At 36.5% G+C, this 27,777-nt stretch overlaps 4 protein-coding genes across 10 annotated transcripts; 3 read left to right on the forward strand and 1 right to left on the reverse strand.

Annotated features, from left to right (window-relative positions):
- Positions 1-2,689: 2,689 nt before the first annotated feature.
- LOC113688309 (uncharacterized) lies at positions 2,690-6,679 on the reverse strand. Of its 2 annotated transcripts, XM_027206106.2 has the most exons (7): positions 6,303-6,679; positions 6,013-6,081; positions 5,506-5,673; positions 5,230-5,400; positions 4,917-5,126; positions 3,875-3,960; positions 2,690-3,697 (listed from the first exon to the last, which is right to left on the reverse strand). In XM_027206106.2, exons 1-7 carry the CDS (start codon positions 6,403-6,405, stop codon positions 3,023-3,025), a joined length of 1,482 nt encoding a protein of 493 aa, XP_027061907.1. In that variant the 5' UTR covers positions 6,406-6,679; the 3' UTR covers positions 2,690-3,022. The 2 variants fall into 2 exon arrangements, with proteins under 2 accessions (XP_027061907.1, XP_027061908.1); XM_027206107.2 differs by lacking the exons at positions 6,013-6,081; positions 6,303-6,679 and adding an exon at positions 5,813-5,945.
- Positions 6,680-8,423: 1,744 nt separating this feature from the next.
- On the forward strand, positions 8,424-12,214 carry LOC113687945 (uncharacterized). The gene is made up of 7 exons (XM_027205491.2): positions 8,424-8,562; positions 9,517-9,889; positions 10,099-10,326; positions 10,413-10,767; positions 10,858-10,982; positions 11,132-11,267; positions 11,663-12,214. Exons 2-7 carry the CDS (start codon positions 9,546-9,548, stop codon positions 11,900-11,902), a joined length of 1,428 nt encoding a protein of 475 aa, XP_027061292.1. The 5' UTR covers positions 8,424-8,562; positions 9,517-9,545; the 3' UTR covers positions 11,903-12,214.
- Positions 12,215-17,999: 5,785 nt separating this feature from the next.
- Positions 18,000-22,660, forward strand: LOC113688644 (protein GRAVITROPIC IN THE LIGHT 1). 6 transcript variants are annotated; one of them, XM_072049111.1, is made up of 4 exons: positions 18,001-18,387; positions 18,479-18,538; positions 18,700-18,820; positions 20,945-22,660. In XM_072049111.1, exon 4 carries the CDS (start codon positions 20,945-20,947, stop codon positions 22,310-22,312), a length of 1,368 nt encoding a protein of 455 aa, XP_071905212.1. In that variant the 5' UTR covers positions 18,001-18,387; positions 18,479-18,538; positions 18,700-18,820; the 3' UTR covers positions 22,313-22,660. The 6 variants fall into 6 exon arrangements, with proteins under 6 accessions (XP_027062338.1, XP_071905212.1, XP_027062335.1 ...); XM_027206534.2 differs by lacking the exon at positions 18,479-18,538; XM_027206535.2 differs by lacking the exon at positions 18,001-18,387 and having other exon boundaries at positions 18,400-18,538.
- A 3,121-nt stretch (positions 22,661-25,781) lies between these two features.
- LOC113743319 (pathogen-related protein-like) lies at positions 25,782-27,662 on the forward strand. The gene is made up of 4 exons (XM_027271300.2): positions 25,782-26,017; positions 26,137-26,269; positions 26,831-27,129; positions 27,302-27,662. The coding sequence occupies exons 1-4, from the start codon at positions 25,880-25,882 to the stop codon at positions 27,443-27,445; spliced, it is 714 nt and encodes a 237-aa protein (XP_027127101.2). The 5' UTR covers positions 25,782-25,879; the 3' UTR covers positions 27,446-27,662.
- The last annotated feature ends 115 nt before the right edge of the window (positions 27,663-27,777 follow it).

Below are 27,777 nucleotides of genomic sequence, written 5' to 3' on the forward strand. Positions count from 1 at the left end.
AAAATATTGTTTTAGAGAGTGAAATTAGAATTTTGTACCTGATTTGCCCTTTGTGGTACATGTCCAATGAATGACAAAGTATTACAAATTAATTAATAATTAATAAACTTTAAGGAGCGTAGTTTATAGGCAAATACGTATTACTTATTTAAAGTACCAGCTCTTTACAAGTATTTTACTTTCAAACATTTACTTTATTACAAATATTTATTCTCAAATACAGATTTGTATTTACTCTCAAATATTTAATTTTTGTTAAATGAAAAACCTACCAGTTTTTCTTTCATAGAAATATTAATATAACAATTTTTCAATTTTAGTTATAAATATTTATGTATTTAGCATAAATTAAATGATTCAGGATAAAATACTCATAAAGAGCTAATACTTTACTCATGTAATGGATGAAAACCATAAAAAATTAATACTACGCAAATCAGAAGAAGGATCGGCTGAGATGAGCGAAGTCTCGAGCTCATGAACAACGTCAAAGATCCTTAAAACAGCAGCAGCAGGGCCAAGAGCACGGTCAACATGGCCCCTGACGTCATAAAGAGCGCATTTAGAAGCCACATTTCCAATGGCGGATCGGAGTGATGCCAATCGCTGCTCGCTCTGGTCTAATCTCGAGCCCGTTTCTCTGATGGCGAAGTCTAAATCCCATGATTTGTCCAAGCTTTCCTTGAGAATTTCGCGTGCAGCAGCAACGGAGGCAAGGTCCTGCTCTTGCTGTGCCATGGCAGAATGAGAGTTTAATAGTGGCGTGCAGCTCAAAACGGTTGTATATAGTGTAGAATAAGACATTATTGATTGGCCATCCATTATAAGCTGACGGGTGCGAAAGAAAATTCATGGAAGTCGTCTTGATCAGTAACTGCCGGTTTTCTCAACCCTAAGCCAAGTTTCTAACCAAACTTGACTGCCAAAGCAAGAATATTCAGAATCCACAACCACCCAACTGCAGCAGTGGCCCATTCTTTCTGTTTCTTCAATTAACTAAGTTGATTTCCTTCCGTCATCAGTCCGACATGACATAAGTTTAATTTTTTATGGTTTTCATCCATTACATGAGTAAAGTATTAGCTCTTTATGAGTATTTTATCCTGAATCATTTAATTTATGCTAAATACATAAATATTTATAACTAAAATTGAAAAATTGTTATATTAATATTTCTATGAAAGAAAAACTGGTAGGTTTTTCATTTAACAAAAATTAAATATTTGAGAGTAAATACAAATCTGTATTTGAGAATAAATATTTGTAATAAAGTAAATGTTTGAAAGTAAAATACTTGTAAAGAGCTGGTACTTTAAATAAGTAATACGTATTTGCCTATAAACTACGCTCCTTAAAGTTTATTAATTATTAATTAATTTGTAATACTTTGTCATTCATTGGACATGTACCACAAAGGGCAAATCAGGTACAAAATTCTAATTTCACTCTCTAAAACAATATTTTAATCATTTGGACTGAATTTGTAAAGGATTAGTAACCTCAGGGGAGGTTAGTGTAATTGTTCAAACCACAGGGGAGGTGAGTGTAAATGTCAGAAATCTCAGGGGAGGTTTCTGAAATTATCCCTTATATTTATTTGTCCCACCACGAACTGCGCTTTGCCTCACCGACTGGGAGTTCTCAGTTGCTACATAAAAATCTGGAGGGGATAAGAACAACACATTATTATTATTGTTAGTTTTTAATTCAATTATTTTTGGATTAAAATTCACTTTTATCTTCTTCTCTCTTTTCTACCCTCTAATGTACCAATCAAGAAGAAAAGGAAATGGCAAAAACCAACAAGCAAAAGCTGCTTTTCTTTTCTACACATTATTATATATTATTACTACTGGTATTTATTAGTAAAATATTCGTCTTTTAATACTCAAAGTCTCCTACTTTTGGACTTCACGGACATGTCACATGAGAATATTAACGATCCCTTGATTTCCTTTTGAAAAAGTCGTGTAGCTAATTGTGGGAACAACTTTGAAATTTTGAATGGCCAATGTGAGAGCCAGTCACTCCGCCTGCCTTAGAGTTAGAGGGTCTTCCTCCTCCACTCATTCTATATTATTTTATACTCCCCCCTCCGCACCAATATTATAATTATTTTTGGAAAATCCAACTTTTTTATGGATATATATGTGTGTTTGGTTAGGAGATTATTTTAAATAATTTTTTAAAAAAATATTGTAATATTTTTTGTAATATAATTAATATACACGAGATAAAAAAAATGATTGAAAAAAATAAAAATATAGTTAAAAAATGTGTTTATGATACAATCGAATAATTTCTGACAAATAGAAAGCTATCCAAAGTAATCAGTAATATTATGTTTGGATGAAGTGAAATTGGTGAATTTACAAATGTATTCTTTGAATATAAAATTTTCTTTATTAAATGTGTATTGAAATTTTAAAAATTTACTTTTTTAAATAGTAAGATTGAAAAGTACACGTGTTAAATATAAAATGATAACTCTCATTTTAAAATATTAATAAGGTGAAAACAAGACATGAACGATAAGATAGGACGGATGAGTGTTAACTTTTTCATTCTTTTCTTACCCAAAAAAAAATTCTTTTCACTCTTTATTTTCTTTAGGGTGCTAAGCCTACCTTGTACCCTCAATTCAACAGTCGATAGTAGCAAAATACTACTAAAATTGATCATCCCCCTCTTAGACAGTAGACACTTCATTTTTCAACAACACTTTCTGACGAATTACAAAACCAAGTCCTTACATGCAATTTTCTTTCTATGGGTTGGTGCGGTGAACGTTCTGCCACCATTCATCCTTGTCTTTTGTTGGCTCCCAAGATAGAATCATGCTACGCAAGGGACAAAAGCCAAACAGGCTCAAGAAACGCTCAAAAAAATTCTTTGTTTCTCTAAGAAGTTGAAGGCCAGGCGGAACTATAGACATTCCAACACCAATACATAATTGCTTGACCAATTAGAGACGGTAGTAGTAGTTCTAAACTACAAGGACTGAGACACTTTAGCAAGCAACCTACCCAAAACGAAATGTATCCCCATAATTGCTCCTCATGTTGTAAGGACCGTACTTGGGATCACCATAGTTGACTGCCTTGCTTTCAACAGGTTTTGAATATTCCACCCCGCTTGATCCAAAAACCTCTCCACTTTTATCCCTTTGTCGATGTTTTGTTCTTTCCTTCTGACCTTTAGACCTCGCTTGAACTTGAGAAGGAACCTCGCCCGATGCATAATATTCAGCATATTCTTGTCGTCTAGAGGATCTGTGCTTGGTTGGCAATGACGGATCTTTCATGCTGCTCGATCGGATCTTAGGAGGCTTCACTTCTGAATATCTATCACTAACATTTGGTGTGTAAGCCTGCCTGGTTTCTGACATAGGGGCAAGAGTTCTCTGCTTTTGAACTAACTGGGGCTGGGGCTGGGGCTCAGCTTCATCTTCAGGCATGATCAAAGAATCCTTCAATGGAGTGAGGCCTTTTCTAGCACTGCGGCGACTAAACCTGAAGGGCATGAGGTACGTTAAGACGCCACTAAATGCCTCGAATGCAATCTTTGGTAGATCTCCAATGAGCTGTCCAAAAGATGGCCAAGCAGCTTCCTGGTTCTCTTTCACAAGTTCCACCGCAGGGGCAGATTTTTCTTTCTTTTGTCGGTCTGCATGAGTTTCAAACCCCGTATTTGCTTGCTGCAATGCAGATGTTGTTTCAGGTTAGGCTATACGTTTAGAGAGAAACTAATGCATGACCATATCCAGCTTTTTGGTAGCGAAGGAAATCAACCTCTAATCCAGTGGAAATCTACTTGCAGGAATGCAAGTCAGAATGATAAAGCTGAAACTGACAAATCAACAAAAAAACTATACCATTCTGGAGGAGGATGAACCAAACCCCTGTTGGAGTATGCATGAAATGTATCCAATCAAGACTGCACCAATAACCATCAAAATATCTGCACAAGAACGAAATGCATCAGAAAAGCGCTTGCTCATTCAAGAATGATTAGTACTATATCATTTTAGAACTTTGAGGAATTTAGTGGCCGGTTTTCTTATATTCCCACATGCAGGCAACATTTCAATAGCCTAAAGTACGACAAAGTAACTTGCTTTCTCTTCTTCATTCTTCTTTCTCCCCTGCCCCAGCCAACACACATCATTCTGATGTAGCCTGTTAAGGTCAACTAACAGGTCAACTCAGTGATTAAATATGAAATTACAGTAAGACTGATTTCCCTTCATCAAACCACATAAGAACCCTGACCTTGTCAGTTGGACTCTCACTACAGTACCAAAAAGGCTCAAGAAAGGCAAGTAATTGATAGACTAATTTGAGTGATTTATCGGTAGTCATACAATTTTTGTGTGTCATATTTGTTGGACTTATTAAGACAAGATCAATAGATATCTCAAAGTCCATTGGAGTAGTAAAGTCAGATAAAGCCAATTCAATGACGAACGTGAATGAGAAATTTTGATGAGAAGTTTACTCAATTATCTACTGATAACAGCAATTGCATCTGCCAAAACTAAAAGTTCCTAGAGGCTTATGCCCTATCAAAATATATACTCAAACTGTGCATGATTTGTGTATTAATCCTTCACATAAATATTGTGTAGCTATCAGAAATAAGAAATCAATTTCAATTTCTAAAATAGACCTCTGACTAAAGTCACTGCTATCCTAGAGGAGCCCCCCAGTGAAACTAACAATGAAGATTGGCCTATTATCCATCTGAATAATTAAAAAAAAAAAAAAAGTAAACCATAATGGTGTTAACATGACTCCATTAAAATATCCATCTATGACCATCCCATAAAATTCACATCAAGTTATTGATAAATGAGACAAGAGAAGCGCCAAAAATAAAAAATCAATTACAAGCAAGCAGACATAGAGAAATCCAACCTGTAGCTGAAACAGAGCTGTACTGATAATCACAATCTTCACGGTCAAGAGATATTTGTCGAAGGGCAGCATTTCCTCTGTCAACAACCAGTAATGAACAGGTTGAGTGAACATATATCACATCAAAATCAGATGAGAACTTAGCATCTTCACTTGGCCCATCCCTGAATCCTGCAACATTTGATTTTCCTCCCGCGATTGTCGTTACACCTGAAATGAATTTAAAATTCTAGAGTTGCTGATTGGGGTTCTCAAGGCCAAATAACCATTTCAATAAGCAATAGATCAATCTCATGCTGTTAATTGTACACACCAGATTCTCCTATCTTTCTAATGGCAAGGTTTGCTGTATCAGCAACATATACATTTCCTTTATCATCCATGGTGATTCCTCTTGGATGATTAAACCGAGCATCACTTGGTTTTCCATCCACATGCCCTGTGTAACCTTGAAATGACCCTGCAACCAATCTTGCCCTGCTATCTGCATTATTCACCCATTCACAGACAGCAAATCAGACACTCAGGGATCACAAAAACCAGCAATCTCACCATTTGGAGAGAGAGAAAGAGGCAGAAAGAAGCTTACATTGGGATAATGGGGGAGTTATCCGAACAATGTTGCTCTTATCTGCATCCACAGCAAACAGTTCGCCTTCTTGTGACACGCGGATTTTGTAAGGCATGACCCCAAGCTCGTTCCCCTGTACAACAGTTTCTACTAAGTAGCCATCTTCAAACTGAAGCACATTCCCATCTGTAACCATAAATGAATGGTTATACAAGCCTAATGTAGACACATATACCAAACTACCCCCCCTATAAGAAAACTGAAATTAATTATAAGCAAAGCAGTTTGCACTTTTAGTTAATCAGAAAACCGCAAAATACATTACCTCTCACATCGAAAACAAAAGAAGCAACGTGTACAGCTACGCATACACAAACATGTTACAACATCCTTGTTCATTCTTTCTTTCCTTTTCCCCTCTCATGTTTTGTTCAACTCAAAGATGGTGCATGAATAAGAACTTTAACCTCAAACACCAAAAAGAGAAGTAAAATTAGGCTTGAAATTATAACTAGGAGAAATTACCAGATTGGGGCAATTTAGAGGAAGACCTGGTCCATTTGAGCAGGGATGAAACATGTTTTATCAGGGGCCCTGAGCCAAAAATGAAACAATAAAGCTGAATTATCAAATACCAGTACACAACACATACATGTTTTTTAAACAGAAGATCAACATTAGCGTTTTGGTTCATAATAAGTGAAACGTGACAGAGGCAAAAATAATACCAATACTAATAGTAACAGTAAAAAGAAAACAATAATGTTAGGGAAAGGGGGCAAATGGGGGACTTGAGGAAGTAAGAAAAGTAGTACCAGCAGGGATAGCAGCATCAGCTTGAAATTGAACATAAGCCACCAACAGAGTTAAGAAAATCAGAAAGAAAAATGAACCCTTCATCCTTTCCTCAGATAGCATAAAATAAAACTTCCGTTTCTTTTGAGGCTGTATCTGTGTTTTCCCTCTTTTTTTTTTTTTTTTTGTTTTTCAAATAGATCAGAAGAAGAAGCAGAGGATGGTGTTATCTCTGGGAGAAACTTCCATGGAAGTAAATCAAGAAAGAAATGGGGGTCTGTCTAGTCCCAGCAAAACAGACAGATTGGAAGAAAACATGTTCGTTGTTTTGCTGCAAACCTCAGCAGCTGGATGGATTCTTCAGACCCTCCTTCCTCCTCCTCCTGCTGTTCAGTTCAGTACTTTCTTTAAGCAGGCAGCCTTTTGACGCTCTACTTTCACACTTCCATTTTTCACAAGCTTTTTCCAATTACCACAACTTTGTGGATTTATTTTCTAAAATGTTCATAAATACTAGTGTACTAGAATTTTACACTAGTATTTTCTTTTTCCCGGAGGCCGGGGGGGCCACATTCACGTAGTTGTAAAAGAATTTTTACTGGGCGGAGAATGGAGATTAGTACTTTAGTGGAAACTGGGAAAAGTGCGATTTTTCTAGAAATGATTTTAGTACTCTGATTGGGCAGTTCAACTTCAGGGGCAGGAGAGAAGGTAACAGTAGGAACGTGCACTGTTTTTTGTTGTGTGGGGTCGGTCTTGCCACTCCCAAATTATTTTGTTCTTTTAAGCCAGTGCCAAATGCCAAGGCCGTACTTGTTTGGAATTGGGCCAGGCTCCTCTGGAATACAATTTTAAATGATTGGCAACGGGCATTCACGAGTTCGAAAATCTCATCTACAATAGAAGAGTTGTTTTCCCTCCTCGAACTGCATTTGTAAATAGATTCCTTTAAATACCTAATATGAAATTGGATTAATGGGATTGATTGTGCAAAACCACTTTTAATAAGTTCATAGTTTTGCACATTGTTATCTCAACATTTATATACCTTCTTTTGTGTTAGTATAGACGTTAACATTTATGGTGAAATTGAAAAATTGAAAGTGACAATTGGGTAGATCTCAAATCTTCCCAAATAAGACCAAGCTTCATAAACCACTCAGTTTTGGTTTAAGTGGTCACCAAAAAAGAACTAAATCCCTCTTTGAACTGTAGGTCAGGGATTCCAACCCTACTTACAGTGGAAGAAAAATTCAAACGTGATGTAGATTAGGTTTGTATACTTTAAACTTCCTCTCTCCTAGAATAGAATAGATTAGACTTTAGTCTACCCAATTTCGTAGAATATGATAAATTATGTTACAAGAATGTTATCGTTGCAATGCAAAAAAACTAAACTTCGTGTCCCCAACATTTTCTTCGGCAGAAGCCCAATACTTATCTAACTATATGTAAAATTTAGACTGGGATCTTGCACAAGGCCTTGCAAATAGGAAATAGGAAACATTTATTTATTGGGCTTGGGCCAGATTAACTATCCAATATGGTAAAATCATCTGACAATTAACTTGACTACCGAATAGGAGTGCAGACGAGTCGAGCTTTGGCTAATCGAGCCGAGCTCGAGTTAATTTTGTGAAACTCGAACTCGAGCTCGAGCTTAAAAAATAAAAAAATAATAATTATTAAATTATTTTTAAAAAATAAAAAATAATTTTTTATTTTTAAAAATAAATAAAATAATAATTTTTTAATAAATAATAAAATATTAGAGATATATATGTAATTTTATTATTAAAATAAAAAATAAAAAAATATATATATATATAATTGAGCTCACGAGCCAACGAGTTTAATATTTTTTAATTCGAGATCGACTTAATTAGCTCGAACTCAACTTGAGCTTGATATTGACCAGCTCGTATTCGAGCCACTCGCGATCTGCTCGCGGGGGACTCGATTCGTGAAACACCCCCACTACCGAAGTACCAGTGTAACAGGAATTTGTCAATTTTGGGACCAATTCTAATTGTTGGCTGTTTGGGAATGAGAATTACAACAAAAATCTGGCGCATAATTTCACTCTAATCCATGTGATACGTGTCATAAAATGATTGGACAAGCTCCGTGGAGGCCCTGCCACGTCGGCACCCATTTTATATCGCCAAAGTAGACCTCTAACGCAAGAGAAACGGAGACTGCTTCAGATGAAATATTCATCGTCTCAGCAGCTTCAGTAACAAACGGATCTCAAAATCTTCTTCTCAATTTCTTCCCAAGGTTGGTCTTCAATCTCAATCTCTTTTCGCTAATTATTGGTTTTATGTGATCGTTTTTCTGTTTTCCGATCTTGTTCAGTGGTTTAGCTAATTATTTTACTAAACCGTGCAATTGTTTTGGAATTGTTCGATTCGGATCCGTATATTGAACAACTGAATTTAGGGAATTTTTATGTTTACGTACGAAATGATTTTGCGTTAAATTTTTTTTTCTCTGGAAAATTTGATACTTGATAGATCTGATGAATCTGATTAATCGATACCGATACAGTAAGTGCTGTTTTTAGGCCGCATAGCGGGCTTGTATCGTAAAATTTGGTTCTGATTTCGGTCTTGTTTATGTCGTTTCTTATGTGTAAAATTTATGTAAAAAATCAGCCTTTTGTTCTTGCTAATACAGGTTATGCCTGGGTCAATTTATTACAAACCTTTAAGATGTAGGGCGAACTTAGAACATTTTCGTTCCTTTTTTTTTCTTTTCTTCTTTTGGATGTTAAATTGTTAATTTCCTATGTGTTGGGGGGCTTTCACATTAGTAGCCCGTACGTTTCATTTGGAGTTTTCACTTGGCATGCTTTAAGTTACAAGCTGCAATTTTTTCTTTTTGGCCTGGGGCATCTTGGAAGCTAGTGATTTTTTGAGTGTTTTTATCGTGTTATTAAGCAATTTCAGTTGATTTTGAGTCTGAGATGGGATGTTGCCTTTGTTGGTAGTAAGCCGGAGAGAAGTTTTGCTGCTGTTTTCAATTGACTACATTTAGCATATTAAAATTTCTAGTTTTTTTTTCCTTCTAATGATTTTGATTCAACATATGCCTACTTTGGAGTGTTGACTTTTCCTGATTTTGTTGATTCCAAAAACTGTCTGTTGGTTTCTGCGTTGAACTACTCGGTTGTTACGATTGAGTTCTTGTTCCTATGGAATGTGCTTTTGATTGAAAATTTCTTTTTTGTAGGCTGAGTTGGTGCATTTCATCGTGATAAGATGGGGGGAGGATTCAGGGTGCTTCATCTTGTTAGACCTTTTCTCTCCTTTCTACCCGAAGTTCAGAGTGCTGATAGGAAAATCCCATTCAGAGAGAAGGTTATCTATACGGTGATCTCCCTTTTCATATTTTTGGTATGCAGCCAGCTTCCGCTGTATGGCATACATTCGACAACTGGGGCAGATCCATTCTACTGGATGCGTGTTATTCTTGCCTCCAACCGTGGGACTGTGATGGAGCTTGGGATCACTCCTATCGTCACCTCTGGACTGGTTATGCAACTGTTGGCTGGTTCAAAGATCATCGAAGTAGATAACAATGTACGCGAGGATCGAGCACTTTTGTAAGTCTTGTTGGATTCAGTTTTTGATGTTATAATTGAATTTCTCAAAATACATAGACAGAATATGTTGTACACAAACACTTGTTTCCTTTGCTGGATGTTTATAGGCTATTAGGAAATATGGAGGATTTGTTTATGTCCTTGATTTCATAAATTTGCTCAGTTTATTTGATGATTTTTCTGACAAGTTTTCCTTTTTGGACTTCCAGAAATGGTGCACAGAAGTTATTGGGGATCCTTATTGCTGTTGGTGAAGCGGTTGCCTATGTTCTCTCAGGGATGTATGGAAGCGTTAGCCAACTTGGAGTTGGAAATGCAATTCTTATAATTCTCCAACTCTGCTTTGCTGGTATTATTGTGATTTGTCTAGATGAACTTCTCCAAAAAGGATATGGTCTAGGCTCTGGGATTTCACTTTTCATTGCCACCAACATTTGGTAAGTTTCTCTAAACTGTAGTTTGCATTTAGCTATCATGTGCTCCTAAGATGGATGATTGAACTGACCTTTGGTTGCTTTGACAGTGAAAACATCATTTGGAAAGCTTTTAGCCCAACCACAATTAACAGTGGTCGTGGAGCTGAATTCGAAGGCGCTGTAATTGCTCTATTCCATTTGCTAATAACTCGAACAGACAAGGTTCGTGCACTTCGTGAAGCATTCTATCGGCAGAATCTTCCGAATGTGACCAACTTGCTTGCCACAATCTTGATCTTTCTTATTGTGATCTACTTCCAAGGCTTCCGTGTGGTTTTGCCGGTGAGGTCTAAGAATGCCCGTGGACAGCAGGGTTCATATCCAATCAAGCTGTTCTATACTTCCAATATGCCCATTATTCTACAATCTGCTCTGGTGTCCAATCTCTACTTCATTTCTCAGGTATGGGCCTTTTTTGCAACTAGGCTCTAGTTGACTAAGATTTGTTATTTTTTTAACACATAATGAGCCTCTTGCTGTTTGTTGTTCCAGTTACTGTACAGGAAGTACAGTGGAAATTTCCTAGTGAACCTTTTGGGGAAGTGGAAGGAATCAGAATATTCTGGCCAAACAGTCCCTGTTGGAGGCCTTGCTTATTATATTACTGCTCCATCAAGGTGAATTACTGTGGCTCATGATCATTGGATCTCCCTGCCTAGTCTCGTGTTACTATCATCTACATTCTATCCATCAACACGCGTTGATGGTTTTTGCATTTTTCTTCCTACTTTTACATGCTTAACTGAATCTGTTGTCATTTTTGCAGCTTGGCAGATATGGCAGCCAATCCATTTCATGCACTTTTTTACATTGTTTTTATGCTGTCAGCATGTGCATTGTTCTCAAAAACCTGGATTGAAGTGTCAGGATCCTCTGCTAGAGATGTGGCCAAGCAGCTTAAGGTATGATTCACAAGGAAATTCATTTTATCTGCATAACCAATGTTATTTGTTTACTGCTATTATTGCCAGAAACTATTTGGAAAGAAGTGCTTCGGCCGACAATTGGTATGATGAATAAGTGCTCATAAGAATTGATACTTTTTCCTTTTGTTTGTCCCAAGTAATCTGTAATATGTGGATTGCACAGCCATTCTGGAGTCTTTCATGTTGCCTGTTGTGCAGTTCATAAACCATTTTTAAGCTGGTGGTAACAGACTTGGAAAATAAAGAAAGCGAAAGGAAGAAAAGAAGGACGATCTTAAAGATGTTTCTTTTGGAAAGGAACTGCTTTCATAATGCAATGCCTGAATATGAAACAAATTTATATCTGATTTGTATTTGAAAATTTGTTTCAGGAACAACAAATGGTGATGCCTGGGCATCGTGAATCCAATCTACAGAAGGAGCTGAACCGTTACATACCTACAGCAGCAGCTTTTGGTGGCATCTGTATTGGTGCACTCACTGTTTTGGCCGATTTCATGGGGGCAATTGGTTCGGGAACAGGGATTTTGCTAGCTGTTACGATCATATACCAGTATTTTGAGACATTTGAGAAGGAAAAGGCTAGTGAGCTTGGTTTCTTTGGCTTCTAAGCCTTGATGGGATCTTGAATGGTCCGTGGTGTTGTGATTGCATTGCTCCCAAGTCCTTTCTAATATGAGCTAAGAGACACGGTAGATCTTGTCAACACCTCAAGTTTCAGAAAAACGAGAATCTAGTTAGCTTTTCAAGGAAAGATAGTTGCAAGTGGGAGGAGCCTGAGAATTTTTGTTGCACGTCTTAGTGGTAGTGTTAAAAAGACTAGATTTTATTTGTAATCACTTTCAGAAAACGAATTTTGGAATTTTCTCGTTATTATTGTTGCAATTGCCGTGCAATGTCGTAAAGCAGTAACATTCCTTCTATCTTCGGCCCATACTGATGCTATTAACTAGCTACTGACTTGAAATTCTTTCTTGAAGAATTCTGCTGCTTCTGTTTTAGATCGTTTATTGGTTGGGACTGGAAGCTCACAGTTGAAACTTGAAAGAATGCGCTGAAGCCAGGCTTTGAGCGTAAATAAGTTGTAAATTCCCAAATACGGACTAATGCAACTCGAAGTCAGCATCAGGATTTATCTTCGTTGTCTGTAGTTTAGCTTCATGCTCTTCATGCTGCCGTCTATCATTCTTCTTCGATTGAAGTTAACTTTTATCGTTCGTTTTTCTCATTGAATGTTTTTCTTTTATGGTTATGTTCAAAGGATTAGATGGACGTAGTTACCGGCTTGTAATCTTTTGTGGTCGTAGGATGGGGTAAACATTTTATATCTCGTCATTCTCGGTTATTGCACCAACAATACCCCATGGTTATTACGTGGCTCCAGTGCCGCTTCCATTTGTTTTCCAGACTATAGGCGTTCAATCTCATATGGCCTGTGGCAAACATTTCAATTGTAATCGTGAATATGAAATGTGATAGTATAACATTCATGCTTTTTTTGTTATTAAATAAAGAAAAAAGTGCTTATAAAGAAATGTGATATATGGGCTTGGGTCTCGCAGTGGAGTCGGTGTTTGTTTTGACCGTCGTTATATTTGTAGCGTCACATTTGCACCAAGGAAATGGCCATGTACAAAATAGAAGTTTCCACCGACTCTTTGGTAGGTGGAGTATATCATATGCTCATTTATGGCATGATATTGTAGACGGGGTCTCCTTTATTTCCTTTTTTTTTTTAAAGAAATTTCTTAGTATGATTCAATTTCTGGCAGCCAATTAATTCTGGCAAATTTAGTTCTGCCATTATAATTCAATTTTAGCACACGTTTTATTTTGTTTGCTGGGTCTCTATTGGTTCTCAAAAACCAGAAAGGATTTATTGTGTCCTTAATATTTGCTTATTTTATGTGATCTTGTGAGTGTTATTGGCCACATTTTTTTCTTCTCTTGAAAAGTATCCTGCCGCATTTAATACTCATTTCACTATGAAGCAAAATTAGTTACGAAACTGTTCCTAATTTCTTCACACGTAGCTAAATGAAAATAAAAAGAAAGGAAAAAAAAAAGAGAAATCGTTGTGGCCGCCTCAGCGTCCTATACTGGTAAAGTCGGTGCCCCCGTTTACATTTGCGGCCGGCCCCTCGTCGAGATCATCAACAGACGACAATGGAATCCCCAAAGCTGCAAAGCATTACACACAAGATCTTAAGTTCGCATTTATTTGCAATGGTTCACTGGACAAAGTGACGGTTCTTTTTGCTAGTATTATGGTGCTCCTCTGTCCCACCACTTTAATAGTATCGATTTTCTTCTCACACAATTAAAAGAAATATAGTTAATTTTATTTAAAAAGTAAATCTAACCTAGTTTTTTTTTTAAAATACCTTATATTAATACTAAAAGTATCACTAATCATTATACTTTTATATTGATGATTACAACAGGAATATGATGACACGATGCACCGTTCAAAACATATATCCAAGCAATTATTGATGAAAAAGATTGATTGTATTAAATAAGGTAAGCTATATTCAGTACTCATAACGAAATATATTAAATAAAGGTATTTTAGAGAAGTTAAAAGTTAGATATATTCTTCAATTGGAAGTTATATTATTATAATTTGGGACGAATGAAAAGAAAAACGAGACATTCGAAATAGGACGGAGGGAGTAATTCGCAGCAATGTATCTTGACACTTACTAATAATTATGGAGACCTCGTTTATAACGTCTAATAATACTCAACCTTTCTCACGCGTTAATAACGCTACTAGTATTAAGAACTATTCTGACTGCTCAACAGATTTTTGAATAATTTTGCAAAGACTTTTCTAGAGGCTAATAAAAGAAAGATAATTGCAAGTAGAAAATTTTTACTAAAAATTCAACCTCACAAGCAACACTAAACAGGATTTACGTTAAGATTATTGCTGATGGGCATGTAGAAAGATTGATTTTTTTTCACAAACAAATATGGAAGAATACGGGATCATAACTTCAATAGATTCTTTCTTGTAAGTAAACTCATGGGAAATGCCGAGAATGAGGTCATTATTGGCATTCCAGATTGAAGTTGTTCTTGTCAAAGTTTTTAAGAGCTTTCAAAGTCATTAGTCATGTTACCGAAGGGAAATGTCGTGATAATTTCTTTTCCTGAGATTGCAAGAAACGACCCCATTATCTTTTCTTGCGTGTTGTGGTCTGCAATTAACCAAGTGGTGCATGTTGCAGAGTGCAGACCTAAGAATAAGTGGTAGTATTCCTGCTGTCCTGCGTTTTAATTGCATGTTCCAACACATGAAGCAGCGTGATTATGGCTAGTTACCAAAGAATTTGACATGGTAAGCCACGCTTGATACATACTTAATTTCAAGATATTATAAGTGTTCCTTCTATGCCATGCATGCGAGATTATGACTCAAAAACTACGTATTACATTAAAAGTCTCTATGTGGATATATAATTACAATATCTTGAAGTCACCCCTTATTATAGAAGTGAATCAACTACAGGTAATTGACATGAAGACAAAAAACAAAAAATGTGGGCACACTGTATCTTGCCAATTTTACGAGTAAAAAGTGACAAGAAAATATCCCTCCACCCCTCATCTTTTCCAACTTCTCTCTACCGCTCATTTTCTCTTAGTCTCTTCCTCTTCCGCGCGGGGGGGGGGGGGGGGGGGGGGGGGAGACCACAATAGGTTTCATTTTTATTATTTTCCTAATAAAGTCTCTCCTAAATTTTTGTAGTCGAAGATCTCTGTTTCTCCTAGGGTTCCTAGTGAGAACTTCTGTTCTCTTAGGAGTTCCTAGTGAGATTTTGTGTTATTTTTCCTTGTTTTGTTGTTTAAATTTGAATTTTGCTTCAGATCTGAATTTTATTTCAGATTTGAGTCTATGTCGGTAGATCTCGTCATCTTTATTGGACTTTAAAACTGTTAATTAATAGATTGGACAATTGCAACGTGCACAGAGTGGGCTATAGTGATTTATTCTATGAGGAGATGATTTTAGATCGATGGTACTTTTTAAATCTGTTCTTCATTTTTCAGGTCTTTTATATGTGCTAAATTACAGATCTACAATTTTAGTGCATATTTTATCTGTTGTTAGGACAGCTATGCATATCAATTGTGCTGAACGATTTCCAACAATCAATTAATGAAATATATTTCGTTATAAAAAAAAGTGACAGAGAAAATTAAAAGGTTTCCATCGATGATACTGACCTGAAGTACACTACTATGTTCGCAAGAATCATCGGTAGGGATGACAAAAGGCGAATCCAATACTAAAAGCATGGCATCCATTCCTGATTCCTCCAGCAGATATTATCTGTAAACTTCTATTTCGGCTGGCTTGGAATGATTCCACCATTTTTTTTATGCGATTCAATGTATTCCCGTGGCATAAGACAGCAGAATGAGAGGAGGATACTTCTGCACATTGCATGAACCAGTAGCTAATTTGGAATCAAATTCAAATTGGTCCAGAAACAACAAAATTCCTAGAATTTCCAGAATAAAATACCTCGATCCTTCATAGCTGCAATTGTTAAGGATAACCTACCTTTTTGGGGGCACTTTTTTTTTTGGGGTACGAAAAAAATTTAGGTGGATTGGATAGGAAAAATTTTGGCTGCACCATTGTGCTAAAATAGTCTTGGTATACTTTTAGTGTACATTGTATATGGTATTTATGCCAAACCATTTCGTAATTAAAAAAATCTACTAGGTTTGGCATGAAATAACGATAAAATTCTTACCAAAAAGGAAAAAAAAACGTAATAACAAGAACATAGTGAAATGTAATCCACTCATTTCAAAAGAGTTTGGCCAATTCATTTTCTAAATGTACAAAATACCCTCTTTTTAATTTTCTTTTGCCATGAAAAGGCAGCCGCTGCTGTCTTCCTTCAGTACATAGATAATTTCAAGGGACCCCCCTTACAAAATCCCTACATCCAAAAACGAAAAAAAAAAGAAAAGAAAAACGAACTAATCCAAAATGAAATTTTTTCTTTTTTCTTTCTTTCCTTTTGGATAACGCTAGTGCGTTTGGATAGAATATTATTTGAAATAATTACTATAGTACTTTTTTGTAATGTGATGTATGTAAGATAAAAAAATAATTAAAAATATATTAAAAATACAAACTATATATATATTATTTAGTAAATTTGAGCTATCCAAACACACCCGAATTTTTGGACTCTCCACCAACAGTCGTGCAAAAGCACCAAGATTGCCTCTATTTCAATAGCTTGATTTTTTTGTTTTTTTTGTCGACACAGGGGTGTCCGGGTCAATTCTTACGGGGTCCGACTAATTCCCTGCGGCCAGGGAGAGGAAGCCCCACTCACCAGGGAGAGGAAGCCCCACTCCACACTGAACACATTAACAGCAGGACTCGAACCCTGGACAAGCCAGGAAGATTGTCATACCCTAAGGAAGGGGAGCGGACCGCTCGAGTTATCCCGCGGGAACAAAGACCAGCCACGTAAAGTGGCAAGTTGTGAGAGGCAGGAGTTGAACCCTGACCTCCAACATCCCAAAGAAGGGGATGACCACCGGACTAAATGGCCAGTGGCTTTCAATAGCTTGATGCTGAGATGGCAGAAGGTTCCACATGTCCACCTTCTATTCATAAATGCAATAAAAAATCAAAGATGGGGCGTTGCCTAAGAGTTATTGATGCGAGTGATAACACAATAGGACACCGCCAGAAAACGCCGGTCTTCGTCCTCGCGAAAGTGACACTGTCCACCCTTCTTTGTGCAATGCGTCGTCCATCTGTATAAACCCGCGTTCTCCAGCCGGTTTTTCAAATTGACAAAAATATCCTCGCAGTGTTAAAGCTTGGAGTTTCTATGCTTAGTAAAGAAAATAGACAATTTAGGAGTTTTCTTTCTCTTTTTTTTTTAAAAAAAAAGTACCGTATCAATTTGATGTATATGAGTTAAAAAGATAATTAAAAAATATGTTTACAATAAACATAAAATTTTTTCTGTAAAAAATCATAATTCAAACAAGATTAACTTATGACTGTCAGTATATTTTTATTCTTTTGTAAATAGAGAACTTGGCCGGTTAATAAGTTTTCTTCTTTTTTTATTTTTAAATTTCTCTTTTGCTCTATATTATTATTATTATTATTATACATTTTTACGAAGCACAAATCATTCTAATAATATTCAAAAGGTAATTGCTGACTTTTATGCTTATTAAAAATGATTTACCATCATCATAACATCCATAAGTTTCTTTTTAAAGTAATCTGGCTATATAACCTTTTCCTTTTTGTGTTAAAAGAGGGTAGCTTACTTGTGGTACTTCAACTCCTTTAGAGTTTATTCTATTCTCTTTTGATGAGGATGGGGAAGCAGAAAAGAAAGAAAGAAAGAAGGCCACGATTGAGAGGAAAAAAATGAAAGAAGGCCACGATTGAGAGAAAAAAAAAATACAATGAGCTTTGACCACTAATTAATTATGGGAAAAAAAAATTAGACCCTTCATCTCTAGCTTCTTACTATATCCTTCTTGTCTTTTCATTGCCTCAACTCCTAAAGTAAAGATCCAAAACCTCCAAACCAAACATTTATGTGCTACAACTGGAAACCAGGAAACATTTATGTGCTACTACTGGAAACCAGGGCAAAATCGTCAAATAAAGCTTAACAAGAATTGACCAGACCCTGCAGCAATAGTTTTAGTTCCCAATGCTTTAGCTAGCTGTTGGAGAATTCCCCCAGTCCCCGCTTTGTTGTCCATATTCGTCTTTTTCTACTTGTCTCTCTTCCCTCCCCCAGATTCACCTCATTTTTCTCCTCCTCCTCCTCCGCCTTTCCTTTTCTTCAAACTCTCTCTGGTCGATTCTCTACACTCCCCAAAACAGTACAAAAAACCGTTCTCCAATCTCACTCCCACTCCCACCAACCCATTCATTTCTTCCTCTTCAAAGTTCAACCAATCATTGAAATAACTCGATGTTTTTTTGATCAAAATAATCAAATCTCAGGTCCAAAAAGTAGCCTTTCTTTGCTTCAATGCTTGGTCTCTTCTGATACTAGCCCACGAGTCTTCCTTGAAGGTACGTTGTTTTTTAAACTTATCATCCCCCATAAACTTCCATTAAAGCCCGTATCTTTTCGTTCCTTTATTGCTCTCTCTGCATTCCTTAGCTGGATGTATTAATTCTGTAACCGCCATTTAGTCATTTAATTCCAGAAAATGACAAAAAGGTCAGTTTTTCTTTTTGTTTTTTTTTTGTCTGTGCAGGTCCCAAATTTAGCTTCTTTTCTTGATTGTCTCTCTGTTCAGGCACTACTAGTCTTTCTTTTATATGTCCTTCTATGAGTTTCATTCAAGTATTAAGCTAAGCTTGTTTATCGGGTTCGTATAGGGAGTAATCAGAAGGCGATTATTGTGTTTTCTGGATTCTTGAGACCTCGGAAGATGAGATTTAGCCTGGGATGAAGAGGAAGTGAAGGTTTCCAGTGCTGACCACTAAAATATTCATCAAGGTGTGTTTTTCTGAAGGCAACGATAATCGGAGGAGTCAAAAAAAATTTTTTTTTTTGAGGCTTTGATTATTTCTAGTCAAATGTTAAGTTTGTCTGACCACGTCTGTAGATATTCGTAAACTTTGTGCTCAATGCTCTGCAGGAGTCTCTGTCTTAATTTGTATAGTTAACTCTTCCCTGTTAACGACCCCACCGTCACTAAGAGTGGAGTTTAGGGGGTCACGTGTTTTGCACGTGAGCGAGCTTTATGGTTCTCAATTCCTCGGCCCGTATTGTGGGGTCCACAGCATCCAGGCGAAATTGTCCTTGCGGGATTTTTTTTCTTATAAATGTTTTTCTCCCGTTGATTATTACCAGTAACTTTTTTCCCGGTTGGCTCAAATCTTGAGAAAAGGCAAAGGTTGGGGGGATCTTCAGGGCCGTTGGATGGTGAAGTGAATTTAGTGACAAAAGATTTGCTGCAGTGAAATGATAAATGGGAAGGGCCCACGTGATCTTCTTGCAGCAGGAGGGGGAGGAGGAGTAGGGTGACGTGTGAGAGATGAGGGTAACAGGTCGGATTTCGTTGGTGGGTCCTGGTAGATGGGTGTTGACACCTGTACATGACGAATGCTGAGTAGGATTTCTTCACCTTTTTATGGGTTAATAAAATAATAAAAAGTTATTGGACCCAATGCCATCCATTGGTCAGTAAAGTGTGTTTCTTTTGCTTTGTTTGTACACTCCTTTTGGTCCAAATTCTAGTCTTGCAAACCATTGCAAAGTGTGTTTGTTACTGTTTAAGTAGCATGGTGCTGTTATCTTATGCATCGTGGTGGCAGCTTTTTAATCTGCAATAATGAAATCAAGAAAGTTATAGTAGTAAGTTGATGCATTGGCTTTTCCATGAAATCTTGTTTTTTTTTTTGTTTTTTTGGGTGGAGGGGGGGGGGGGTTGTAAATTTCTGCTTGCTGCTTTTATCAGTTAAATGGCACTAAGCTTAATTTAAGTCGATAAGCCTTAATTAATTTACTGCTAAAAAGATCAAGGCGGATACTTCAGGCAAGTTGCACTGTTATGGATTATACGTTGTTGTAACTACATACAGATTTCTCAGTTGTTAGGCAACTGCAGTCCAAACCTAGTATTAACTTCCCCTAGTCATGATTCTGAGTGGCGGTTAAGTTTCTCCTTCAGCCTGTCCAAATTGTATCAAGTTTCTTTCTCTGCCGTTTTACATTCTTTATTTTTTTGGGGGATGGGGAGAAGGAAAGTTCAGTCTCCAAAATGTCTTTATATGGCAAGATTTTAGCTGGCTGAACCAGGGAAAACTAATTCCACCTGGATGTGTTTGGTAGGTTGAAGACTGAAGATATTCTTTATGCAGAATAGGAACCTAAAGTACTAAGTATCTCGTCAAAGCTTGCTGTGTTATAAAATTTTTGGCAACTGATTCTCGTTGCTGAGTTTCAACCTTTTGCAGCAAGGTGTTTTTTTGTGGTGTGTTGTTGTTGTTTTTGGGGGGGGGGGGGGGGGGATGGATGATCTTTTTTAATCCCGTAATTATGTTCAACGGTTATATGTAATACTTTTCTGATATTAGCATTTTTTTCAGTTTGTTAAATGTGTTTTGATTCTCAATGTTCTCTTCTTTGTAAAGCTCTTTATTCTTTGGCTGTTTCTGCAGCAATATACCTTGATGGGGCATCTCACCAGACCCCTGCAGTTTAGGAATTATAAAAAAGTTTGAACTCTGAGCCGTTGGATGCTTCCTTTAAGCGCGTTTCAGAATAAGTTTATTCACCTTATTGTGATTCCTCTGCTGCTACTGTTCGTACTTTTTTTACCCCACCTTTAGATCCACTTTTTGATTATGTCAAAAGAATGAAAATCAGAAGCACTCAAATGCAAAACAAAAAGAAATTCCTTATTCTTTAAAGGTCTCGGTTCAAGAGCTAAAGCGCGATGCTTTTTTTCTTTTGTTGAAACAAGCTCATCATTGTTACACTAGTTATCATCGTGATCATATTCTTATTCTCCCTTTTATCTGTATATATAAATCTTGACATAGTTGCCTCAACTCTTCATTTACATAATAGCATATCTTTGTATCATTGTCATTATAATTTGCAACTCTTTTCCAGATGGATTCGGTTGACAGGTCTGCAGTTACCCCAAATAAGAGCAAGAGTAGATTGGCGCGCACGTTTGCTAAGGTTTTGCACATTCGAGCAGTAACTGGGATAGCTCCAGATGATGGAATCCAGAAGATTAATTCCCCTGAAAATGTTAAGAGTAATTTGGTAAAGAACAAAAGCCATTTGCAGCCATTTGATGATGAGGACGAGAAGCTGTGCAGTAGAGCGGCTACAGAGGCATTTGTAGCCAAGCTTTTTGCCAGTGTCTCATCTGTTAAAGCAGCGTACGCCCAGCTTCAATATGCTCAGTCTCCTTACGATCCTGATGGAATTCAGACAGCAGATGAGATGGTGGTATCAGAGTTGAAGAATGTGTCAGAACTGAAGCAATGTTACTTGAAGAAGCAAATCGATGAATCTTCCCCTGAAACCACTCAGATCTTGGCCGAAATTCAGGAGCAGAAGAGCTTGCTGAAAACATACGAAATAATGGGAAAGAAACTAGATTCGCAGCTCAAACTGAAGGACTCCGAGCTCACATTTCTCAGAGAGAAACTGGAGGAAGCCAATAAAGAGAACAAGTTGCTAGAGAAGAGATTGAATTCAAGCGGGCAGTTATCATCAGCTCTTGATAACGTTCACTTGTCAAGCTTAAGCCCCAGTCACTTTATTACATTTGTTCGGCAGACAATTAAGTCTATTCGGAGCTTTGTTCGGTTGCTCATCAGTGAGATGGAATCTGCAGAGTGGGATCTAGATGCTGCTGCCAGTTCAATTGAGCCTGGCGTTGCCTTTTGGAAAAACAGCCATAAATGCTATGCATTCGAGTCATTTGTCTGCCGGGAAATGTTTGATGGTTTCAATCAGCCCGACTTCTCAGTTTCAAATGAATCTTTGCCTGAGCAGAAGAAACGCCAACGGGTGTTCTTTGAAAGATTCAGGGAATTAAAGTCTGTGAAACCAATGGATTACCTAGCTTGGAAGCCTAAATCCGCATTTGCAAAATTCTGTCGCGCTAAATACTTGACACTGATTCATCCCAAGATGGAAACATCTCTTTTCGGCAATTTGGACCAGAGAAATTTAGCGAATGCAGGGGAATACCCAGAGACAACGTTTTTTGCTGCGTTTGCAGAGATGGCGAAGCGCATTTGGCTACTACATTGCCTTGCCTTATCTTTCAAACCGGAAGCCTCAATCTTTCAAGTGAACAAGAGAAGTAGATTCTCAGAAGTTTACATGGAAAGCGTGAGCGAGGAAGCATTCCTGTCATCTGATGGTTCGCCGGAATCCGAGCCTCGGGTGGCTTTTACGGTATTTCCAGGGTTTAGGATAGGCAAAACTGCTGTTCAGTGTCAGGTTTATCTTTGCTAGTAGATATGCATGGATGGGGATCAAAGCATTTACGCGCCATCTTGGTCGACCCCATTAGCGTCAAAAGCCTGATCTGGAGGCCACCGGCTTCAATATTTTTTATTTTGCACTGTTAAATTTTGTAGATTTGACAGAGCCATGGCTGGTTATGGGTTCTTTTTGTCCCCCCTTTAATCTGGAAAGGAAAGCGCGTTGACTGTTTGGTATGGGACCAAAGTTGCTGAATCTTCGCTCTGTTTTGGTAAATATAATACTATGATATATGTTCCTAAGCTTGCTCATGTCAAGAATTAGCTGTATTGTATACTATTATATTATAGTATTCCTCTACTTAGGACTTTGTCTGCATTATTTGTCGGTACAATGAATTGGCTAAGGACCGGACAAAAGTTGACAATCAGAGAAAACTCCAATTTACCCAACAATTGACAATCATCCTATTTGACCAACAAATTAGTGATACGTAATTAAGCCAATTAAATTCCTGAGCGAGCTTGGCTCAAGTTTTCAACGGATTCTTCTTCTTGCTCCCCAGTCCACGGCCAGTGGTGAATTACTGGATTTTTCTTACGGGTTATGGGGTGCCCAATCTGTTTATTCTCAGCCCGTTTCAAGTTGTGATTTCCACAAGACACCCCCAATGCGGGAAAAAGGGAAAAGAAAGAAAGATTACCTGTTTATCCAACTTTACTCGATTAACAGATTACCTTTTAGATTGGGTTAAAATTAGAAGTGGCAAAATGGATTCATATCCACCAATCCATCCATATAAACCAAACCTTAAATGGATTTGGATGATCCATATAAATTCAATGGTTTTAAATGGATAACCATTTAAATCCAATTATGTTGGTGGATTTAAATGGATTATCCATCTTATCCATATACATCCATTTAACTTAAAAAATAGAAAACACATTTATAAAAATGTGAGATAAAATCTTGTGGGACCATCTATTCTTTTCTTCATAACTTCCTCATATGTCAAATTAATTTTGTGGGACCACCTATTATTTCCTTCATAACTTCCTCACATGCCAAGTTGCCAATAACATTAATTACATTTTATTTGCTTCTAGCTCCTAGACTTCTTCCATCTTTTTCAAAATTATATTTTAGTCTCTGCTCTTGTTTTTTTTTAATTAAACTCTCATGTAGTAATGATTGCAAACATTTATATTCTTAAGTAAAGAAAAAGCGAGAATGCATCATGCAATGTCAAAATAATTTTTATTTTTTTAATTCTTTTATTTATAAAAAGAATTTTTCTAACAAGTGTCCCCGCAACATTGGTTAAGATATGTAAATGACACTTTTTTTTTTTTTTTCTAAATCCTCATACTTGCAATCCCTCTCCCCTTATCACCTAACCCAACTACCCAAAAAAAAAAGACACCTAATTTACTAAGTAATATAAGGTAGCTTGTATATCAATGGTATAATAAGGAATTTCATACATTTTTAGGTACTACGTGCATATGTGATGAAAATATTTTACTTGTCAAATAACATAAGATTTCTTATTAGAACTCCACTTTTATTCAAGACATCGCTCTTGAACAGGAGTGCAAAAGATTGGAAACGTAAACTTCTTTTCACTGTAAAGCCGTATTCAATTCATTCAAAGTTATAAAAATGTAGCCAAGTTCTTAATTGTTTATTACTTTACAAAATGATACTTAAAGTAATGACGAAAGGTTAAATTGACCACAACAGTTAAATTTTCTTGGAACTAAATTAATTTTATGAAGTACTGAAATAGAGTAGTAGTACAAGCATTTGTTATTACCAAAAGGTTTTAGGTGATTTAAGGATAGAACTTTGGGAATTTGTATTTTTTGGAAAAAAAATTTGGATCTTAAATTTAGGATTTGGAAGAGTAAATGGATAAATGGATGGATCATGGTTTACACTATCCATTTAAATGACATCCATTTAGATCCATTTATTAAATGGTTTTAATTGGATTGGATCAATTTGATCCACTATCCATTTAACTAAAACCATTTATCAACCATATATCCATTTTGCCACTTCTAGTCTATAATCAATGTCTTGAAATCAACTCATTACATTTTAGGAATTAAAGTAAATAAAAAATCTACAAAAAAGGAATTGAGTGTTTAGAAATAATTTAAATTTGGAAATGACAAGAATATAGTCTACAATCAAGATTTTGAAATAAATTCGTTATATTTTAAGAATTAAAATAAATAGAAAATCTACAAAAAAGGAATTGAAAGTTTGGAAATAATTCAAATTTTTGAAATAATTAGAATATAGTCTACAATCAAGATATTGAAATCAACTCATTACATTTTAGGAATTAAAATAAATTTTAAAAATCTACAAAAAAGGAATTGAGAGTTTGGAAATAATTCAAATTTTTGAAATGATGAGAATATAGTCTACAATCAAGATTTTGAAATCAACTCATTACATTTTAGGAATTAAAATAAATTTAAAAATCTACAAAAAAGGAATTGAGAGTTTGGAAATAATTTAAATTTTGAAATGATGAGAATATAGTCTACAATCAGGATTTTGAAATCAACTCATTACATTTTACGAATAAAATAAATAGAAAATTTATATTAAAAAAAAAAGGAATTAAGAGTTTGGAGGTCTAGAATGGTTTCTAATCGGAATCCCTCCTGTGTAATTTATATAGATATAGATAACTTAGACAAAGTAGAAAAGATTTTAAATTCTTCGTTGAATCTCCCAATTCAAAGACAACCTAATTTTTGGCAATCTTATCCTTCGAACCAGCATTTCTAGGAATGGGAATAAACAAATAAAGAATTTGTAGGAAAACCCGCAAATATTTTCCGAAATTACTAACTAATGGACAGTATCTGCTTCTGCTCATATTCATTCATAATGTTCTATACATATTGATTTATCTGTAATGCATGACTGCTAATTTAATTTGTTTCAATCTTCTCAAAAGGCTTCCATGACATCGAATTGATAACTGCCGCATTTTGGTGTGTAGTTATTTACTGTATTCTACACAAAGACAGAATGTAATTTCTATATTTTGTTTTTGCTGCTGTCGTACATTCAATTGCAGAAGAAGTCGGTGTACGGCTAGTTGAACAGTGAACACAACCTGCGGTACAATTACCCCAAAATATGCTAAAACTCAGCACCCGAAGTAAACTTTTTTTTTTTTTTTTTTTTTTTGGCTATCGTTATTCATGGAAAACAATTATCTTGCTATAAGTGATTATATCGAATTCATGATTCATCTCGAGGTTAACAATATTTGATCACTACATCACTTCTTGCGACCCTTTTAATTTACACCATTGGTATGCCAGCTCCAAGAAAGTAAACGGCCCTCGGTAAAACCAGCATTACATTTAATATGCAGATTAGCACGTGACTAACTACTAATTGCGATAAGAACAAGAAGGAAAGTCATCAAAGCAACCTCCTCTATTAATTGCCTATTTATACCAAACCTCACCGTGCCATTTTATATGAATTCTGTGAAGTAGTCCTATAACTACAGGCATATAGTATCAGGCAGTACAATCTGTGCTCCAAGAACTTCTTCCCATGGCCACCGACAAAGCAGTTGCAGCTGATAAGTATAGGTCTTTCTTACACGAAGAAGGACAAAATTTTGAGTGGAGACATGGTGGCCCTCCAATTTACGATTCTGTCAACAAGGTTTTTGAAGAAGGCCGAACCAAGGTGCTTGGAATTTCTCATCTTTTTCAAACACCGCTTTTCTCTTTTATGTATTTATCTGCTGGTATCAAAATGAGTAAACCCTGCTCCAACGTTTACATGTTTATCAACATGGTTTGCAGGAATGGCCAAAAGGGTCCCTAGAAGAGGTAGTTCAAAATGCTATAAAGTCGTGGGAGATGGAGCTGTCTCACAAGACTCGTATACAAGATTTCAGGACCATAAATCCTGAGAAATTCAAGCTTATCGTCAATGGTAGGACAAATTATCACATAAACAACACTAAGGCAACCCTCGATGATTTTTTTTCCTCATCTGGATGCTGTATGATTCAGTATTCATTTATCACCATCATGAATCATGCGAGATGTCGATCAGCTAATGTTTTCCACGCACGCAGCACACATGTTCTCGTGTTTTTGTATCCAGTCTTTTCTTGAACGGGGGACTTAAAAAACCAAGGGATTGCTGATTATGTGATTTAACCACGTCTTAAACACCAAAGGTTACTTTCTTATCTATTTGGATATTCATTCAAAAAAATCCAAAAAATATATAGTAGTACACCTCTTTGGCTTGGATGGATCTTTCCTTTTTAACTCCTCATGTAGCTGAGTTGGATAACCACTAGCCTTTGGGTTGATGGCCTCCACCAAAGCTTTAAAGCTGGATGGGGTGGAAGCCAAGGGTTCAAACCAATTGCCACATTAAAGTGGCTTATCATATGAGCCAATCTAAATAATCCTGAGTTTTTTACTGTAACATGAAAAGTAGTGGTATTATCATATGGGCTAATAATTTGGTTTGGGAGTGCAGGAAAAGAGGGATTATCAGGGGAAGAAACACTAAAGCTGGGGAGCTACAATGCGTTGTTAAAGAGTTCAATGCCAGAGGAATTCAAGTACTACAAAGCAGAAGAAGAGAGCTTTGAATCTTCTCATGATGCATTCCGCTCAGCCTTTCCTCGTGGATTTGCATGGGAAGTAATCAGTGTTTATTCCGGACCCCCAGTGGTCACCTTCAAATTCAGGCACTGGGGCTACTTTGAAGGACCTTTCAAAGGCCATGCCCCTACTGGGGAGATGGTCCAGTTCTATGGCCTCGCAGTCATGAAGGTAAGCAAAACCCCTCGCGCGTTACCCCTCCCACATCATTTTTCCATTTGTTTTGCCAATAACAGTAAACAACTGGACAAATAGATTGTCTCCGTTGCGCGAAATAATTAGTGAAAAAAGTGATGTAATATCAACAATTGATTTGGTATTTTTCTTTGAATATTTATGGCAGGTTGATGAATCATTGAGGGCAGAAGACGTGGAAGTTTACTATGATCCTGCGGAGCTATTCGCCGGGTTGCTTAAGCGATCCGATATCTCTGACTCTGCCAACATTTCAGCGCCTTCAGGTCATGGCTGTCCTTTTCACAATTAGATAATGTTAAAATCGTTCCATCCTTTCTGGACCAAAGGCAGAAGTCCAACAAATTTCCTTTTCAAGAAGTGGACATTTGTCTTTCCATAAATTTTTTTTTTTTTTTTTTTAAAAAGGAGGACCGTCCGTGTATCTTTTAATTTACTTGGAAGGGCCATCCGTGTTGTTCATCAATTCAAGACTGCTGTGATTTATTCAACTTTTGTCATTATTGCTACGCTGCTTTAATACGAAATCGAACGCTAATTGAAGCTCTAAAAGTATCTCATCATAAGCATGGATGCTTATAAAAGCCGAATACAAATCAACTCTGTCGTTTTGACAACCACCTG

Source organism: Coffea arabica, chromosome 5e, assembly GCF_036785885.1.
Source record: "Coffea arabica cultivar ET-39 chromosome 5e, Coffea Arabica ET-39 HiFi, whole genome shotgun sequence".
In the NCBI taxonomy this organism is placed as follows: Eukaryota; Viridiplantae; Streptophyta; class Magnoliopsida; order Gentianales; family Rubiaceae; genus Coffea; species Coffea arabica.

Excerpts from the sequence above, each read along its gene's own strand:
- LOC113688309 (XM_027206106.2), bottom strand. The coding sequence starts at position 6,405 with ATGCTATCTGAGGAAAGGATGAAGGGTTCATTTTTCTTTCTGATTTTC. Across the intron at positions 6,082-6,302 it reads TGATGCTGCTATCCCTGCTG|GGCCCCTGATAAAACATGTT; the intron begins GTACTACTTTTC and ends TTTTTGGCTCAG. Across the intron at positions 5,127-5,229 it reads TAGAAAGATAGGAGAATCTG|GTGTAACGACAATCGCGGGA; the intron begins GTGTGTACAATT and ends AATTCATTTCAG.
- LOC113687945 (XM_027205491.2), top strand. The coding sequence starts at position 9,546 with ATGGGGGGAGGATTCAGGGTGCTTCATCTTGTTAGACCTTTTCTCTCC. Across the intron at positions 10,327-10,412 it reads TTCATTGCCACCAACATTTG|TGAAAACATCATTTGGAAAG; the intron begins GTAAGTTTCTCT and ends TTGCTTTGACAG. Across the intron at positions 10,768-10,857 it reads ATCTCTACTTCATTTCTCAG|TTACTGTACAGGAAGTACAG; the intron begins GTATGGGCCTTT and ends TTGTTGTTCCAG.
- LOC113743319 (XM_027271300.2), top strand. The coding sequence starts at position 25,880 with ATGGCCACCGACAAAGCAGTTGCAGCTGATAAGTATAGGTCTTTCTTA. Across the intron at positions 26,270-26,830 it reads ATTCAAGCTTATCGTCAATG|GAAAAGAGGGATTATCAGGG; the intron begins GTAGGACAAATT and ends TTGGGAGTGCAG. Across the intron at positions 27,130-27,301 it reads ATGGCCTCGCAGTCATGAAG|GTTGATGAATCATTGAGGGC; the intron begins GTAAGCAAAACC and ends TATTTATGGCAG.
- LOC113688644 (XM_027206533.2), top strand. The coding sequence starts at position 19,625 with ATGCATCGTGGTGGCAGCTTTTTAATCTGCAATAATGAAATCAAGAAA. Across the intron at positions 19,682-20,944 it reads AAATCAAGAAAGTTATAGTA|ATGGATTCGGTTGACAGGTC; the intron begins GTAAGTTGATGC and ends ACTCTTTTCCAG.